Source organism: Tauraco erythrolophus, chromosome 2, assembly GCF_009769465.1.
Source record: "Tauraco erythrolophus isolate bTauEry1 chromosome 2, bTauEry1.pri, whole genome shotgun sequence".
In the NCBI taxonomy this organism is placed as follows: Eukaryota; Metazoa; Chordata; class Aves; order Musophagiformes; family Musophagidae; genus Tauraco; species Tauraco erythrolophus.
Genome location: NC_141466.1, coordinates 78600211 through 78619790, shown reverse-complemented (window position 1 = coordinate 78619790; position 19580 = coordinate 78600211). Strand labels below are relative to the sequence as shown.

General features: G+C 43.0%; 1 protein-coding gene across 3 annotated transcripts in view; it reads right to left on the bottom strand.

Moving 5' to 3' along the window:
* Positions 1-17861, bottom strand: part of FNDC1 (fibronectin type III domain containing 1) — a 43860-nt gene extending 25999 nt beyond the window's left edge. Inside the window, exons 1-11 of one of the 3 annotated variants that reach the window (XM_086626680.1) lie at positions 17660-17861; positions 15879-15977; positions 14892-15006; positions 13488-13675; positions 12722-12829; positions 9204-9392; positions 6136-8511; positions 4219-4340; positions 2446-2557; positions 1093-1473; positions 77-79 (exon numbers count right to left, since the gene is read on the bottom strand). In XM_086626680.1, the coding sequence (XP_086482806.1) occupies positions 77-79; positions 1093-1473; positions 2446-2557; positions 4219-4340; positions 6136-8511; positions 9204-9392; positions 12722-12829; positions 13488-13675; positions 14892-15006; positions 15879-15977; positions 17660-17861 (3895 nt within the window). The remainder of the gene's footprint in view (positions 1-76; positions 80-1092; positions 1474-2445; positions 2558-4218; positions 4341-6135; positions 8512-9203; positions 9393-12721; positions 12830-13487; positions 13676-14891; positions 15007-15878; positions 15978-17659) is intronic. The other 2 variants (XM_009991810.2, XM_086626686.1) reach the window with 2 other exon arrangements.
* Between the last annotated feature and the right edge of the window lie 1719 nt (positions 17862-19580).

Genomic DNA, 19580 nt, shown 5'->3' with positions numbered 1-19580 from the left:
GCTGAAGCCAGATCTTCCCATATCTTCTACACTCTTCAAAGCAATAGTTCAGCTGCTCAGGCCATGGTTACATGACCTACTTGTGAATTTACTTTGGCTTCAGAGATACAGGTGTATGGGGTAAAGCTAAGTGGGTTTAATTACCCATTAAAAGCAGCCATTGCAGGTGGCAGATGTCTGATTGCCATTCCTTTGTTTAGGTTATGGCCCTTCTACGGCCCATTTACAGACTGAGTTGGGGATTACCTACAAAGGGGAAGGATAAGGACTACCACGGTGCTTACCATGGTACCTGAACTCGTTTTGCAAAATAAACAGCTAACCGGATTGCAATGCAACATTCAGGTTATAAAGGGTAAAACATGGTAGGAACAGGCTCAATGCCCAAAGATTCTAGTGCATTTACATTTGTTTACTTTGGATTTTAGTTTGACGCCAATTGCAACAGGGAAATAAAGACCTGTAGTGACACTGGTTTATATTTTCAGATGAGAAAGAAATTAGTGTACAACACTCTGCCCTATCTGTGTGGAGCCAGAGTTGTCTTTCCCCAGATTAATCCATGCTGTGCTACATTCCTGCTAGAAAATCTCCATCTCCGAGGGCTGGCAAGAGAACAAGAATATCATTTTGCAAAAGCCGATCCCACTGTGGCTCAAAAGAGAGACTTTTCAGAATTTATTGTGAGAAATGAACACAAAACAGACAAAATGTATAGTGCCTTCAGGTCTTTCCCTGGCCTGAACTGGAGTGAGGACTTAATTATAGGTGACTGCTTTGACCACAAGACTACGGCCTGTACTTGTGTTCACATGCACGAATACATGTCACAAGACTGGATCTGACGCAAGGTAAGAATTTTGCCGAAATCAACGTATTTCCATTAAAAACTTCAGCTTTGCGGAAAGCTGACATTTTCCAACGGAAAATCATTTAACACCCAAACCCTTGTTTAGCTGCTCCAATCTCAGCTCCTACCTTATCACATGGACCAAAATCTTCAGAGGCAGTCTGTTTCCCACCTTACATTTGTGTAATGCACTGTACAAACAGCACAACCAAAGAAGCTCAAACAGCACAAAGGGAAGATACCTTCTGCATTGCACTCTGGCAGGCCATCGAACCCCAACAGCAAGTTGCCCTCATCATCATACTGTGCATAGGTGCCTGGAGGACAGGTTGGGGGTGGTTTCTCAGTGGGCGGTTCAGTGGTAGTTGGTTCAGGAGTGGTGGTGGTAGTTGTAGCAATAGTTGTTGTAGTGGTTGTAGTAGTTGTTGTGGTAGTTGTTGGGGGTATTGTTGTTGTAGTAGTCGAGGGAGTGGTTGTTTTCTTAATCATTTCAAGACCAATCAAAGGTTTCCCTCCAAGGCTTATTATTGGTTTATCTTGCGCACTCGCTACAGGTTTGCTAAATCTGCCATGTCCAAACAAAGGTAATCCATCAGGACTCACCATCGGGGCACCCTTTTCATCTAGGAGAGAAGAACAAACCAAAACCATCTCACCATTAATCCATTTCAAGCTTATAGCATGATATTTATCAACAGTAGATACCACAAGCGCACTGAGGGTGTGATTACAGTCTCCTGTACCTAAGCTGACAGAGAAGAAGCTTGTTATCTAGGAAAGAGCCATGGCTAAGGGAGCTGGAAAATGGTTCAGAAGAACCTCAGATAAACCACAGTGGTGTTCACTTTTCTCAGCTGTTTGATAAACACTTCTTGGGAAGACTGCAGGGACATTTCACTTCAGAATCACAACATGCAGACAGTGCCTGCATTTAATCTAAGTTAGTCTTGTAACTATTGTTGAAAGGTACGATGAAGCCATGTTCTGCTCCCTAATGTCAAACACGTCCAAAAAAACTGGGATGAGTTGGTGAGATGCTTTCACTGCAGATAAGCTTTTGTGCCATATTCTGGATACTGCAAATATTCATGGTAACCAGTTTAACAGCAGGCACTGAATTTGGGCTCAAGAGATCCATACAGGTAGACTGATATGCAAACTGCAGTGTTTTCACAGATCACACACAGGGTTTTTTTACTATCTGTGGTTAGTTTCAGAAGAAAAAATAAAATAATCACATAAATATGGCTGGTACAGTGCTAGTGGTGGGGAATAATTATTTCTATGTATACAGAGATGTAAACAAGCATCAATCCTTATTCTGGCTCAGTTCCGCAGTCTTTTCTAATGCTGACACCAGTGAGATGGACTCGGGTGATTCTTGCTGCCTCGTACTCCAGAGCCCCACAGGATGCCCCAAAGCCTCCCCAGGTCCTGCAGCATGCTGACTGCCTGATGGACACCTGAGGTACAAGCAACTCCAAATGGCTTGCATGGGACCTAGGGATGCCCGAAGCATCCAACAGCTCAAAGACTCGTACCATATGCACAAAAACAATAGATTTTTTTTATGTAAGAAGGAAACTGTCACTTACCAACAATCGTACGCCCATCTCCTCCTAATTTCACTCGGAGAGGGTTGCCTTGGGAATCTTGGAGGTATTTTCCTTCAACATTTAACACTAGCCCTCGGTCAAGATCTACAATCTAAAAGCAATAGATGGACTCAAATTTAGATAACACAAGAGGGGGTGAAATGAAATTTCACAGCAACAGAAATCGTGGGGAAATTCAGATGCTAAGTGTGATGTTCAGGAAAAGCTACAACACCTACAGACAGACTTCTAAAAGCAAGCGACTAATTGTATAGTAAACACTGAAAAATTACTGCTGAAGAAGGCAAATCCCCAGAAGCTGGCCTCCAGAGTTGAGCAGCAACCATATTCATTTGGCCTACTGTAGCTCTCACATGCCAGGGAGCAACTTCGATTTCCTTGGGCTGCACAACTCTTAAGGTGGATTCCTGTAATGCTGATTTGAGTATGACCCTGAGTCCCTTTGAAGATGGGATTTTAAATTATGTCTACTCATAAAAAAAATAAGAAAAATTAAATTAGTTAATTTAGATTGAAGCGACAGTGAAAACAAAGTAGCTAAGATTTTAATTGGGGTAGGAGACAGAAGAAAAGCCTCTGTCTCATAAAACAAATCTGTCTGAGAGCTTGGATTGAATTTAAGAGGTAACTGCAGTCTTTGCTGCTATTTCAACCAAAAACAGATGAATTGTATGCTGTTTTAACCTGAGGTAACACACACTAAGCCACAGAACACACAAATGCAAAAGGTGTTAAGTACTGGGAGGAAATCGGGAAGAGGACGTGAGCAGCAGTTTCAGGTTAGCAAGACAGGCTTACATTTGGTGCTGGGCTACAGCAGGAGGGACAGCAGACCATGAGATCAGTCTCTGGAGGCCTCCAGGCCCCAGATGTGGACATAGATGATTACATAGACCCTCTTGCTTTACAAGGTGTTCATCATGCTTGCAGCAATGCCCTCCTCTCGTGGGCTGCAGAGAGATGCCCCACGGCCTCCCAGGTACCCTCCTAGCCCACTTTCTGGAGTCTCTTTAAAGGGTTTTGGGCATGCTGTTCAAAATGCCTCCCTTGAATGTGACATATCTGATATCCTCCTGCTCAGTGCTTCGGCAAACACACAGGAAACACCAGTTCCTTCCCTGTGTTGGTTGGTTATAAACTCATTGGAAAGGATTTTACAAGACAAAGTCTGGTCATATAGGCACCTAGAGGGGCTTTCCTATCAATGACATCTGAGCTCTTCTGAAAATACCACTGGAAACATGTCTGTAAAAATGACAAAATGCTTAAAGATACCTATGTATGTACATTTAAAGCATCATGACACTTAGGGATTAATTTTACGTTTTCGCTACTCTTGCTCACGAGCTTCTCCCTGGAGCATGAGTCTGGGAGAAGTATTGTTGAACATGTCTTTCACAGCAGCTGCCCCGGGCAGTCCCCATTCACACTGCCAGCAGACAAGCTCTGATTCACTGGGGAGCTTAAGTCCCACTGACTTCGAGGAAAAAATGTTTCACTAAATCTATGGGAGTAACGCTATAGTTGAAAATTCAAGCCATCAGGCTTTAAATCAGACGTTTAAAATGTTCATATAATGAAATGCAGAATTTGTCTTTAGATTTCAGTGAACAGTGGAAGCTAGATCTCTAGGTATAACCTCACTTTACAGCTTCATTGACTGACAGCACTGTTCTCCTCTCTTTTCTTAACGAAAATATAACTACAATAAGAGGCCAAATCATCTTGAATTTGGAGAGAAGGTCACCCTACCCACTTTGTTCCTTGAGGGCCATTGATTACTCTCTGTCCACTTGGTTTTCCATTATTACCAGGTAGTATTTTTCCATTTCCGTTTCCATTTTTCGTTGTAAGATTAGGTCTGCCATTGTAACCTGAAACAGAGAAGAAAACACGCTACTCTGAAGAAAGCTGCGCATACTACAAGTGTACATTTTAAAGTGCAAAGAAAAGCATTTTCTGAGTGATCTGTACATAAATGAGAGCAGAAAGAGCCCTCCTCAACTCTTGGCAAATCAGGCATTTCATTTCTGCTTGGAGCAACTCTTGTGACACTGTTAGATCCCCACAGCTGGCACAAGCATCTGAAATGGTTTCTTCTGAAGAGGTTAAACACTCATGGTTTGTTTCTGCCATGTTTATTTGGTCTCTTTAGTCCCTCTTGGTTTTTTGTTGTTTTTTTTTTTTAAGAAAGCAGGGCAACATTTCTGGACAGCACTACAGCCATTAAAATGTTTGTGATCTTTGCAAACATTTGAGGAGTGTGGTGAGGGAAGAAAACATTATTAAACACAAACATTTCTTCAGTCCTATCCTTATACAAAGCTGTAGTGAACTGAAAGGAGAGGGGATGGGAATTACTTCCTTTTTTCTTTTTAAGTCGTTCAAGGAAGGACTCTCCTTATCTCGCTGAAAAACACTGCTACACAGAGGCACACTCAGCTCAGATGTGGAGAAGCAGTGGCATCGAGCTGCAGGTCCCCCAGCTCAGAAGGGGCAGTAATTTTCACATCCTAACTCAGAGACTTACCTCCAGAAAAATATATATGAAAATATATATATATACATTAACTGAAAAAAAAAATTACTGAACGTTCCTCAGCTATTAACTTCCCAATGCAATGGCTAGCAGTAAGCTGGTATACAACCTCCACAGAGAAATCTGTTATTCTTTCATGCAATGCATCTCATTCTCCATGGTATTATTTAAGGTCCACTCCCACCTTGAAACTCTGTAAGCTGGTGGACCTCTACACAACATTGAGTCTGACTAAAACATAGCAAATACAATAGCCCAGCTGCATGGTTCTTACTGTGTAACAGTGAGGCCACATTGAACAAAACATTTTTATCTATATATAACATAGAAGGCATTTACTGAAACATCCAGGTCACTCAGTACTGTTTTGGATGTCCATGCAATGGAGGGAGAAAAAACATTTCTACCTAGCAAAGTCACTGAGACTGTCTGAGATTCTCCATAGGTGACATGGGGAATCAATAGGTAACACACCTTGACGTGTAGTGGACTCTCTGTTCCGCCACCCAAGGTCAGTAGATGTTCTGCCAGAAAGCAAGCCTCTAACATTTGGGGTAAATCACAGCCATAAAGGTATTAGAGAGTCTGACTGTGATGTGAGCAGTCCTCAACAGGAATGTGCAACTCTGAGCTGCCACTTAAAATATGAGGAAAGTGGCTTAAAAATTAATTAAAGAAAACACAGAATGCCAGGACAGCATGAGGAAACACGTTACTGCCTAGGCGTGGGCAAGGTAGCACTTTATAACCTGTAAAAGCCTTTTAGTAATCCATATGATGAAGAGCAACAAACCCGAGAGGGTCATTTTCTGAATACAAAGGCACTTCCAGTGAGCATTGAATTAAGTTATTGCTCAATAAGGAACATAGCCCTTTCGTCAGTTTAGTACCTAACTCTGTGGATGGTGGGTTCCCATGCAGATTAGATCACAGGACCAAAGGTCTGGAGCACCACATTACACTGATTAGGCAATGTCCTCAAGAACTGGTCTCCCTGAGAACCACCAAAAGAAAAAGTAATACACTATACTAAGTAACTGAACCTGCATTCTGATGGAGGACTTTTCATCTAACTGCTGATCTTAGGAAAAACACAACTCAGTGAGATTACTACAACAAAGACAATCTACCTTGCCTATAAGGAGGTCTAACAAATTGCCGTTGGGAAGAGCTCCGTAGCCTGGAGTTCAGTAGTCGCTGGCGAGGGGACAAAGTGGAAGAAGAAATTGTTGGAGAAACAGTGTGTGTGGCAGTAGACGCAGAAGAACGCGGCCAGACAAAGCTTGGTTTAGATGGGGTATGCTTGTTGGAGGACTGAGAAATCCGTGATGCTATGGCAGAGCTTCCTGGTGATTCAGGAGAAGATATTTTTAATGCTGGAGTTTTTTCCTTCTCTTCCTCTTCAGAGCTTACTTCGTGAGGTAGAAGAGTGTTCATAGATTTCCTTTTATTGCTAGTAGTGTCATCATATGTGTTTTTGTTACCTCTAGAAACAGAAGGAGACCATTTTGCTGCCAATGATGTCGGTTTCTCTTCCACTTCTTTCTGATCGTATTCACTGTAGTAATCATTCTCTTCATTAGAAACTGACTGATGAGATTTAGATGAAGAGGAGGGAGAGACTTTTCGAGGAAGTTCAGCTTTGGACCTTTTTGAGGGCAACAGGCCATATTTTTTCTCTGTTTGCGACACTGTTCTTGTAGCGACCATTGAGCGAGTAGGTAATGAAGGACGAGCTTGTTTGGAAGAAGTGGATGACAACCTTGGATTATACTGATTGTCTTTTGCTGTATCACTGGCAGAACTGGAGTCTGGCTGAGTGAGTTTTGGTTTGTAGGAAGGTACCTGAGAACCTGGCTGCTGTTGCTTTGATAGAGATGAACTTGAGCTTCCCTGAGAGAAAGATGCAGGTAATCCCCTAGAAGACGACACGTCTTTAGGAAACGCAGAGCGGCTGCTTGCTCTGTCATTGCCTTCTGTTACATCCTCATCATCATCTTCCTGTGATTCTTCATTACTCTGGGATGAGATGGGAGATGGGAGGCGCCGGCCCCTTGAATGCAGTAAGGAAGGACTGGTTTGTGCCCTCTGTGGAGGCTCTGAGCGGGAGATCTTCTCCAAGGGAAGATGAGAGGGGAACGTCTTTTTAGGCAAAGATACACTTGGTTTTGATTGAGCAAGGGTCTCTTTTACCTCTCGACTGTCCTGCTCTTCAGACTTATGTTTGGAAAGAGAAGATTGCAAAAGAGAATGCTTTTCTGAAGCAGCTGCTTGACTTTGTTGTTCTGCTGAGTCAGAGCGGGGTGATTTTTCACCGTGTTTCTTTCCGAGGTGAGAATCAGAATCAACCTGAGGATTTCTTCTCTTGGAATAGATTGCTGAAGAAGACTGCCTGGAAGAGGGTAAAGAAGGAAATAAGGGATTTGCATCTTTTGAGTCCTCCTTATAACTCTTATCAATATCCTTTCCATCAGATTTGGCACTGGAGGAGGAGTGAGAGTGAGGTGAAGCATGACCAGAAACAGTAGACCTCGATGAGGCTGCCACCGCAGCTAGTTTTGAATTCTTCCATGTGCGAGAACTGGAGCCCGAGGGCAGCCTTGCTTGCTGTGACCTAGAGCTGGGCTGTTCTGCTCTGTCCTTTGCTTCTTCACTGTCAAACTCATTATGGCTATCATGAGCATGGGAATCTGACGATTTGGAAGAGGGTTGATGTGAATGACCTAGAGAGCTAGACCTACTGGGATGACTTGGGACAACCTCATGAGAGACAGCAGACTGCCGATTTGATGGTAAAGCCAGACGACCAGGCTCTGAAGTTTTAGAAGTTACTCTCACCAGCATAGGATCTGGATTTCCTTCCAAATTACCTGAAAGATCATTATTTTTGGCAGGCAGAGGATGGGAAGAAGTTTTAGAAGGCACATTAGTGTTGCTTTCCCTCAGTTGCTTTGTTTCGTTGTCTGTGTATTTAGGAACCGACAAGGCAGAAGAGCGTTGTGCTGACGATGGTAACAGTGCTGGTGGCTCATGTTTTTCTGTGCTCATCTGCCGTGACACCTCTGATGTGTGGGTTCGAACAGGGGTCCTCCCTGAGGCAAGGACAGGATGGATCGGCCGACTAGGGGACAAGGATCTGACAATGCTCCTCTGATCCTGGGCTTTTGATGGCGTCGTTGGAGCTTCTCGGGAGGAATCACGATCGTCTGTCACTTCGGTGGATTGGAGATCAGGTTCCAGCTCACCTGTCTTTCTAGAAGGTAACTGAGATTTACTTAAGACCCCTCCTCGAGCCAATATTTTATTCTTATATTCAGAAAGAAGACTCTTTTTATCACTAACATTAGGTGAACGAACAGATGACTGCTTAGAGGAAAGTGATGGTTGGACTTTTGAAGAAACAGAGGAAGTTTGAGAAGGAGATGAGCCAGCATTCCCAGGTTTTTTAGGCTCTGAATTATCTTGAATATTTGTTTGTTTCTGAGCAACTGGATCCTCATGAGCAGCTGGGGAGAAAAATAAGGTTTATTCGTAACAACAGAAGAAGCACAAAAAAATGACAGAAGAAACTAGACGGGTAGCAAGATTAAGGCAACTTATGAAAACATAAGACAATAATTATTTATGTATTAACCAGCCTATGTGGAATTATTGTAACTTGGGTTAAAACTCAGAGCAATTAACATCAAACATCTAAAAGCCGGGACTGCAACGTTGTATCAGTGGAACCAAATCTTCATCAGACCTTAGTCATGTTGATGGCATTGTGCTGCATTATCCCATGTGAGGCTGTGGCCCACATTCTTTGTTAACTCAGCAAATCTTCTGTATTCACAGCAGCATCTTTTTGGCAAGAAGCAAACACAAGGAGTAATACCTGAGTAAACTCGTCTAATTGACTTTCAAGAGTGGGAGTTGTCAGGAATAGCGCAACCAAAGACCCAAAGCATTGTATTCTTTGGATAACAAGAGCACATAGTATCTTCATGTAGGAAGTAGAGTATGGTATGCATTTACTTAAAATGTCCATAAAATGTCCTTTTACATGCTGCAGTAAAAGAAACAGTATTAAGGAAGTAAAATCCCATGGGTTAGACGAAGTGCAGAGGAAGCTAAGGAAAGTTGATAAGAATGAACATAATTGGGACCAAGGCAAGAATGGGTAGACTACGCAATCAATGCATGGTTTGGTGCTCACCTGCTGGGATGGCGACACTGAAGGCTTTAGACTGAGGACCTGGTCCCCTCCTGTTCGCTGCACGAATTTTGAAAATATAGCGCTCCCCGGCCTGTAGACCATCTATTATGGCTGATGTTGTAGCTCCAGAGTAGGTGATGGACTTTGCTCCAAATGGCTTGAGAGCCGGGGCGTATGAAAGAATGTATTCTGAAATGATTTGGCAGACGGTTGGAAGGAGGAAACTGAAAACAGTCCTGTTTCCAGCGGACAGACTGTATGGGTAGGATGAATTAGAACGTGCATTACTAAAATTAATACACTAGCAATGCACGCTGAGTCAATAGCTGGAGTATAAAGACATGAGAGAGAGCGATATACAAATATACATAGGTAAGTTGAACATTTGTTCACCTTAACAGACAAAACCAAATCACATCAATGACCTAATGACTGAGACAGAATATGTTAGCTATACCTTCATAAAAATACATAAGGAACAATGCCCATCAGAGTGAAGAGTCACCAGCAGGAGCCAGACGACAGCTGTGCGTTCCAGAGAAGGTGTGGGGGACATGAGAAAGTTACAGCACCAACTACTGCGTGGTTTGGTGTGCTGCACCAGGAGATCTTTTTTTGTTTGTTTCTGGACACCGAGCAAGAAAGGGAAAAAAAATGAGTCCTCTGAAAAAATTAACTGCCCTAAATCAGAAATAAAACAGAGGAAATCTGCAAAGAGAAAATGCACTGTAGGCAGAAAACATGTATGAACATTGCCAGGAAAATACGCACTGTCTTACTACTTGTGGAAATGTAGTCTGAAAGACTCCAAATATTAGGTAGTGCAGATCGTTAAAATCAGAATACTCGTGCTGTTCTGACTGATGGACCACAAATAGATTTTAGACTTCCCAAGAGAAAGAGAAATTTTGAACTTACTGATTAGCTATCAAGATGTTTGCTATCAACATCACAAGATCCAGAGAACATTCTTCCAAAACATAACTTGCTCACAAAGGTGGACAACATACAATTGTGTTGCTGACTGTAGCTATGCTCCAGCAAATAAGAATGTTAAAAAATTTTCTTTCCCACAGAAATTATTTGGAAGAAGAACAAAATGGCGTATTCACATAATTATCATTCAAGACATCAGTATTAAAATCAGATGACATCACTCATTAGTATTAACTACTTTCTTATCTTACATTTCCAACAGAACCCTGACATGGCTATAATTGTACTTTAAGACCCTAGTCATGAAAAAGCAGGTCTGCCAGTCCACTGTGGTGAAACTCTACCAGCTCCAAAGGCCATATACTCATTCCTCAGCCATGCTGGAGCCCAAGGGGCATACCCATGAAAACACCAAAGCACTTACTTTAATCTTGGGAACAATATTACCGCAGTTAAATATAAGTGTTTCCAGCTGAGTCTTTGCTTAGAAGGGTTTTAGCTGTAATCTACAGGCCAGTAGGTAGAATTCATGCCTGGATGATTGAGGTTCTTATTCAGACAATGCATTTCTACCAGGAAACAACAGAACTGCATATTGCCAAATGGCAGCAATAGCACGCCTGTCCAACAAAATCAAAATTTGACACACTGTGCTTAACTACAGCTGGGGCCAAACACCACTGCAGAGAGAGCAAAGCAAGGTCTTGCTGCCACTTAAGAAACTCACCCTGCTCTCACCTTTCAGTGTAGGATTACTGTGGTACCTGCACTCTGGATTAGCTTTCTGTATTGAGAGAAATATCATCCCTATAGGAATGATTGTAGGCACGAAGAGAAGTCTTCCCATTACACTCCCAAGGAGTGTAGGTAAGATCTCAGCTATCTGCAGGCTTCCTTTCTTTTCAGTCCTCTGTGAGAGGCATGGGTATCGGACCAAAATAGGATTTTGAAAATAAATTCTGAGGGCTGCCAGTTTTCTCTCTCTACACCAAGAATCCCAGCAACACTTCAGGAGTCACAGTGACACAATAGGAAAACTATATAACATAACACCACCTTTAAAAACAGGAAATGTATTTTTCTCTGAAAACGAGCCCATATTCATTGTGTTAAGAAATAAGACACGTGTAGGTCATCAAAATCAAGGAAAAAAATCATCAATATTTTACACGCAAATGCATTTAACACAGTTGGAAAAAATAAATGTATTAGAAGGCATGGTAAGCTTTGGATTTGGGTTTTTTTTGTTTGTTTGTTTTAAGACAGACAGGAGTTGCTTTAATTGCAGAGGCACTGGTGTTATTTCTGGTAACTCTCAAATGGCTACTGGAGGGAATTTTCTCCCATTACTTTAATATGTGGTATAAATATATAAAAGAACAGGGTTGAAAAACAAAAGGACCAAAAGAGAAGAATTCCCAATTACCATGTGCTATCAAAACCACCATGAAGTGCTAATTCAGTGATTTCATTTAGCCAGTATAAACATCTTATTTGTCATTTATTTAGTTTAAAAATAAGACCTCTCCTGTAATACTTCATGCTTAAGGAAAACAATGATATATTAGACACATATAAGTGTTCAGCCCTTGAGTATCAGGTATCATTAAAATGATTGCCTTGGATGAATCATCTAAAGATCAGCAGACAAAAATGGACAAAGGGCTACAGACTGCTCAAAATTAGGAGCAGATCTGAAATTTTAGATAATGTCCCTGCATGACCCTACTTTAAGAAATAATAATTCTTGGACATAATTGCAGCTCCATTGAAGCAACTGGCAAGACTCCTACTGACTTCAAAGAGGAAAGAATTCCACCACTGCCTGAAGAACACATAAAGTTGGTCTTGTATGCAGACACGGTACACTTCCCTCCAGGCCAAAGATTTTTAAATCCCGAGATGCTACAGTGCTGATAAGGCACCTTCAGAAACTTGTGTAACTCAAGAACACAATCCCATCAACCACTGGAGAACTGGAGCAGCCAAAAATCAGTCTGTTCATTTTCAGAGGGAAAAAGGAAAAAAAAAAAAAAAATTCCAGAAACCCTTTTTTAAAAACAAGTAAATAGCGACTTAGTAACTTTATGACCATGTACGATAATGCACATGGACATAATACACAAGGCTTACGCATGACATCTGTTGAAATCACTATCTGCGCTTGCTTCTTAAGCTGAGGCTTTCCCTCCATGTTAAACTAGAAATAACACACAGCATAAACCCACTCACTTTCTTGGCAACTAACCAACTTTTCTGTCTTCGCCTAACTGTTACAAATCCTTTGGGAAACTTCCTTCTTGACCTCCGTTTCAACCTGCTTATTAATAGGAAAAGAGGTATGTGTGCACACATGACACCCCAGGAAGCTCTGTGACATCCCAGGCACACGGTGACAATGGCTTCCCAGTGGCAGTGCAGAGACGCTGGGCTGGAAACAAGAAAATCTTGGTTGGGTACAAGCTGTTAGCATGTGAAAAAATCCTGGCACAATCAGCTGTTCCAGCTTGCTGCGGAGCGCCAGTCTGGCTTGGAGAAGAACAGCTCCTTGAGGAGGTTAAAAACAGATGGTGATGACTTACCTTTGACTTTTCCTTCACTCTCTGGGAGAGCATCCCAGGACGCTGCTACAGAGGTTGGTTTGCCCTTCAATGGCCAAACATCCAGATTTTCAGGTGCGCTGGCAGGAGCTATGAAACAACCATATGCAGAAGAGGCAAGTAAGAAAAGTTGACCTACACAGCACACACCTTTTGCTCCTTCTTCTCACAGCAGAAATTCCTATACGACCATTTTGAAGACAAACGTGAAGAGCACACATGGCTCAGGTCCATGTGTGCCTGTACTACATCTCTGTATCAGACTCCTGTTGTGAAATTTTACTCCCTACTTCCAAGAACAGGCTGTCCACACAAGACTGCTTCTGTGTCTTAGCTGGAATGACGTGGTAATTCAGTCGTTACGGACCACCTCCCTGTACCAAAGGGGCCCCATGGCTTCTCCGTGGTGGAGGTAGGATTTTAAATTCACTACACACAGAGCAAGATAGCAGCCAGGCTGCTCCTCCCAAAAGAAGGGGAAAATCCAGCTACAGGGGTCCAAGCTGCTGACCCATCCCCCAGAAATTCCCAAACCATCTCCCCCGTTCTCGTCCTTCTGCAGGAGCAGCCCCGATTTGCTCTCCAGGGCACTGCTGCCGGAATGCAGGCAGTAGGATCAAGGGTTTTCTCAGGTTCCCAACCCTTTGCTGCCCAGGCAATCACTTATTCTGGCTTTCCCTCAAGTCAGCCATATTTCACAGCTTAAACCCTAAAACCTGCATCACTCAGGGACCTTTTTAATACATACCCGCCTCCGGAGTCCGTTGGTAAACAGACACACTCCATTTGCCTTCCTTTTCTCCCTCCAAGATTTGGACGGCAAACTCGTACATGGTGTCCGGCAGCAGATTCTCCACCAGTGCCCGCCGGTTGGACACCTGCTTGTAATCCCATCTTGCCGATTCCCCCTTTTCTCGATAGCGAACACTGTATTGCCTGGGACCAGGAACACACGAAAATAAAAATTCACGTATCAAAATCTAGCATTAGCAGAACCAGAGAGGGACAGGGCTGCTTAGCCCTCAGCCAGCCTGCTGGGGCTTACTGGAGAAACTACCAAAACGCAAACACGAAGTACCACCACCACCAAGAGTCAGCATCTTTTAAGCATCTGCCTTCCTCTAATGCAGTCTGACTGCCTTTGCCCCAAGGGATGGACTGCTCTTTCCACCCTCTTGCTCAAAACACTCCCTGCCTCAGAGGGAAGTCACAGGGCTTTTTGAACCAAGCCAGGCATCCCTGGGAAGCTTCATGCCACTGTCTTGCTGCCCCATGGCCACGACCATGGCCGGACGGCTGGGAGCCCCTCGCTCCCAGAGCAGCGCTGACGGCTCAGTTCCCACGTCTGCCCAAATAACTGCTTCCACAAGGAAACTGAGAACATGTAAAATTGCCACTTTTCCTGCTGTGCCCCTTGGGGTACTTCAGCCCCAGGTTGACAGCCCTTCACTGTTCCCGGGCTGAGCAACACAATCCAGCGCTTTCAGACCTTTGGCAGTTTCCAGCCCACTTCTCTGTTTATTTTGGTCTCCAACTGCTGTGGCATGCTGCTGCAAGTCAAGCTCTACCACTCATGGGAGACCCTAACCTGTTCAGCCTCAGCTGCACAGGGTTTCTGAGGGTCAGCAGATGCAGAGGGCACTGATGGGTGTCTTTCCTGTTGCAGAGTGATGCTTCCTTCATCTGCAGTCGTCTCGAAGCTGTAGCCTGACAATCCAACTCCACACCTCATCTCTGCCTCTCTGTGGTCTGTGCCCCAGCCCCACCCCTTCTTTCCCCATGCACGCATGAGGATTCACTGACTATGGTGATATACCAGCATCCGAATAGCAAAAATATCTCTGGTTGGTACTGACAACATTCAGTACCCCTGTAGTGAAGTAATTAAAGACCTCTAAACAGTCAAGACCAGGGTGCAGGGAGGCAAGGAGGGTTCATCACCCCACATCCACCCATGTCAGGTCTCTTAACAGCTTCTCTGAAGCATTCCCTACCAGCCACCGCCATAGGTAGGGATATGCAAATTCCTACACCCTAAGCTAAATTATTCCCAAAATAACTGTGAATAAATAATACCAAAAGCAACCAGTAGTGCGCTGGCAGCAGTTCACCTATAGTATGTATTCAGGAAAGAAAACACAGGGCTAACTACCTATTTGCTGCAACCTTCTGCTTTTCATACAGTGGGTCTGTCCAAGCAACGAGCACAGACTGAGACGACATAACTCGAACAGTTACGTCTTGTGCCACCTCCACCTCTTCCTCCTCTGGAATGGCAAACAAAATAGCATATCAACAACAATATTGGAGTTTTCATAAAAAGTACTAACAGTCTTCAACTGATGTTATAATACGCACACAGCACAAATGAAAACAAATACAGTGGCAGTGGAAAATGAAGTACACTGATTACTGATGGTAGCCCATGAAACATCATTTCTTCTGTTAGTTGTCTGCTTACAAGACCAGAGTACTAATATATTCTACGGTCCTTCAATATCCTATCACTCTCCAAACTGTTACTTACAGAAAATGTCTTATTAACATACTGACATTCATTGTCTCTGGCAAACCCACCACTAGAGCTGCCTGGAGAGCAGAAATTTTGCCTTAGGAAAAATTTTGAGATTTAAAAATTTTGTTTCATTTTGAAGGGCAATAAAACCAAGGACTGTCAAAAAATTCTTCACAAGGGAGAATTCCTGCATATCTTACATTTTTGAGTGCCTCAAACAGGTTGTTTCAATCCAGTTTTTCAGTTTTTTTTATGGTATATAAGGCAAAAATACAAAAGAATAATAAAAGAAAAAAACAACATAATTGAAGTGGGCTGTTTTGACATATCAGAATATCTTTTGCAAATATTTTACAAAACTTTAAAATTAAGTGAAACTAATTTGATTTCTTTGAGGTTTTTCATTTTGATGAGGTCCCTTTTTCTATTTGTTCATCAGAGTTTTTCCAGTCTAGTCTACCTACTAAATCAAGAAAGATTTAGAGTCATCCATCATGCTCTTTAGTGCACAGAGAAAAATCTAGCAGCTCCAGCACCAGAAGATTTGCAGTCTAAAAATCACAAAGCTATATCGTTGCACTGAAATATCTCCATGAATTGACAGTAGATGCGAAAGAAACATACCTGTGACTTTCCTTTTAGTTAAAGATGACCTATAGACAGGTTGGCTCCGTCCTTGGGAGCTCCTCGATGGCAGTGAAACCACATGAACTGATTCAGAGGCTATACATGCAGGGAAAAAACAGAGGCTCTTCTGTAACCTTTTTTATTGCAAAAAAATTTCTCTTTTCAGGCAGAACTCTGTTTTATTCTTTTCTAAGATGCAAAAGGAGAAACTTCCTTGAAAGGTAATTTATTTAGATACATAGCATTTATGTCAGAGGTTTCAATATGCATGCAGTAAGAACAGTAAAATTAGTACTTTAGAAGCAGGAAAGCTAATTATTAACACAAAAAGACCATTACAAGAGTCCTATATTCTTGGTTTGAGCTCTTCTCCTGATAATTTGATTATTTAAAAAGCACTTGTTCTTCCTCTTTGAAAAAATATAGTATAAAAGTAATGAAAACAAGAAGTAGATACTGAAAACCATATTACACAGTATTTCCCTTCAAGATTAAATTTGTTACTGAACTCCCACTAAGTCCGTGTACTGCCTGGACATCCTGTCAACCTGCAGAGCAGCGGTATCTGCTGAGCATCAAACAAACGGGACCATCTTCCACATGCACATGTCTCAACCTCAGCACAGACGCCAGAGCGGCCCCTTCATGAGCGATGCATAGAAAGATATAAAAATGAAGGGATATTAGAGATGGGATAAGAAATAAGTAAGAGATTCCTGTTAGAAAAAGGTGGAATAACTGCTAAAGGTGACTGAGGAGCTGTCTCTCTTTGGACAAAAGGAGATAAAGATGTGCGTTTAATACAAAACCCACAAAGCAGAGGCGAAATAGACATTTACTTTGCAAAGCCAGGAATTCTGGCAGCCACGTGCGATTTTGGAATCATCACCTACTTTGTAACCCAAGACCAGACCATCTGTGGGACGGGCTTCCAGCCTACAGGAGAGATTTTGAGAGAAAGAAGCCTAACCTCGAGCAAACGCACCCAAACAACAAAGAGCAGCTGAAGCTTGCGGGAAGAGGATCACCGCGAGGCTCGTGGGCGCAGACCTCATGCCCGGTCGGCAAGAGGAGCTCAGGCAGCAGGACGGAGACAGGTCAGCCACGACACAGGCAAGTGACACAGACAGTGCAAAGGGAAACGCTCGGCCTCTGGGGAAATAAAACTGTTGCAAACCCCATTGCTGCCATTGGATGGGAAATCCTTTATATCAAGGGCACAAGTGCAAACCACCACAGCACGGCAGGGCAGGGAGCACAGAGCAGGCCAACCTGACTATCTCAGGAGCCCTTAGTGACCAGGACCTCAGAAGGAACTGGAGAGAAGATGGATATAGGAGTATAACACTGTAGTACAGAGCCATGAAACTGTCTTACTGGTAAACATGGGTAAATTTAACTAAAGTATTCTTGTTTTCTCCACTGGCTTGAACACAAAGCGTGAGAAGAGGATGAGAAAGAATGGATTTAAGAGCAGACCCACCGCATACAAGGAGAACCTGAGCTAAGCCTCTTCTCCCCAGCCCTTCCCTCTGCTAGTAATATCAATAATAACTCACATACGGTGTCTCTTTAACAGTTCTGCTACATAATCTACCCTGGTCATATTTTTCTGTTAAGACCACGTTACAGAATGCAATTATAGTGAGCATTTTAATTTATAGGAACAAGTTATTTTGACGGCTACAGCACTCAGTGATCTGCGATCACCTGGGAGCCACCAGGGATTACAGAAGTGTGCTGGCTCAGCCAGGTGCAATCAGGGAAATCCCACTCACCCAGTTTTCTTGCTTCCTGGTTTTGCCGCTCTTGCAGCAGTGGAGCATAGCTCATCCTTCGGCTGCTCTCTCCATACCCACGGAGGTAACCTTGGGATCTGCTGCGTGGGCCCCTGAAGCCTGCTCCATATGGTGGCTTCCACCGAAAAGGTAACTTGCCATCTGGAGATGGGGCACGCACTCTCAGAGGTCTGTTTGGCATGTCTTTCTCTTCAAAAAATAAGCACACACGCAGAACCCATGGCAGTTATTATGAAGCACAAAAGGTACAGCAGTCCACATGTCTGTTGCAAGCACATCCATTAAATTATATCAGAATAAAGGGCATAATTCTATAGTTTTTTAATTTTACTATAAAAAACAACTGCAGTAACAAGTTTTCCAAGTGAGATATCCAATACTCAAAAGCATCTTTTCCCAGGCTCTTCAGACAGGCTGGTACAAGACACGGAAAGTGAAAACATATCGTAAAACAAGGATACTTGCCAGAAACTGGGAATGTCCTGTAGCTTTCCTGTTTAATCTTTTCCTTTTTTTTCCTTTTTTTTTTTTTTATATATCCCCTTTCCCTAGTTCAGGCACATCAGTGCATTATTTTTTTGGCAAATGCTAAAGGTCAGTGTAAAACGAAGCACAGAATCATTTCACTATGTCTAAACTTTCTTTTAGAAAGTAATCTGCATTAAAAGAAGGTTCTCTCCTAAACCCATCACTAACAGTTCTACTCTCCGACAGCCACGTGTTTAACAGGTCTGTTCCGCACATGCTTCAACTCTTGACTTCTCAAACTCCCATTATACGTTCCCTTGAACATTCAGCTCTGTAACAGGTACCTTATGCAAGTAATTTATTTTTACATTTGCTGGCAAGTTAGCAGCGCTCTTTTAAGAAGCGACACTACTGCAAGCATTACTCAAGCAACTAGTCTGGTTGCTCTGAACAGCATGGCCAGCTTTCGTGGCATTCCCCATTGTGTATGACCCGCCAGCAGAGCAGCCAGGGACATCAGGAAGAAGGGTGCTGGCAGCACCAGCCAGGACTGAGATTGTCCACACCTGCAGTGATTTTTTGCCTCTGTTATCCTTTAGTTTCACGCTCAAAGCAGGACTCTCTCAGTCTCTTCTAGCAATGCCATTTCACTGAGCATGGAGTTGTGTAAACCGGCCAGCACAGAGGTTACACATGGTATTCAAACCCTCTCACTCGCTGGCTAAGCCAGTTACTGCAACCACACCAACGTCAGGAGAACAAGGGACTGAGACAGAAACAGCTGCCAACCACAGGGACCTGGACAGACAACAACAGGCAATACACTGACGTATTCCCTGTCAGAGCAACAGTGAGAGCCTCTTTCTGGCACCAGTTCAGGATCTCATCTGTATTCATGACAATGCTTAAACATGCTACTTTGAATAAGTACTCATGCCTGTATGTCCTATACACACCAAAAGCAGGTCCTTTTCCAGTATTTCTGCTCAGTGACAGCTTGTATAACCAAGTTGTTCACTGGATCTTGATCTGCTGACAAGTTTACATCTTCTTACACCCTCTCGATAAACATTCTTCTATTAAATGACCCTTTCAAAGGGACCACAGGGGCTCTCAAAGTTGCTGGCAGAGATCCTCTTCAAATCCCTGTAAGAAATGCAAAGTTTCGGTGCTGATGAGGCATATGATATATGCAGAGAACAGCACGCTCCAAGGGAACTCCCTTTTCTGTTGAAATCCTGGGCAGCAGCTCAGCATGGTTAACCTTGCCTTTCTGTTTTGCCTAGAGAGAGACAGATCACTAGTTTTGTGCTGGTTTTGGCTGGGATAGAGTTAATTTTCTTCACAGTAGTCAGTATGGGGCTATGTTTAGGATTTGTGATGGAAACAGTGTTGATAATGCAGAGATGTTTTTGTTCTTGCTGAGCAGTGC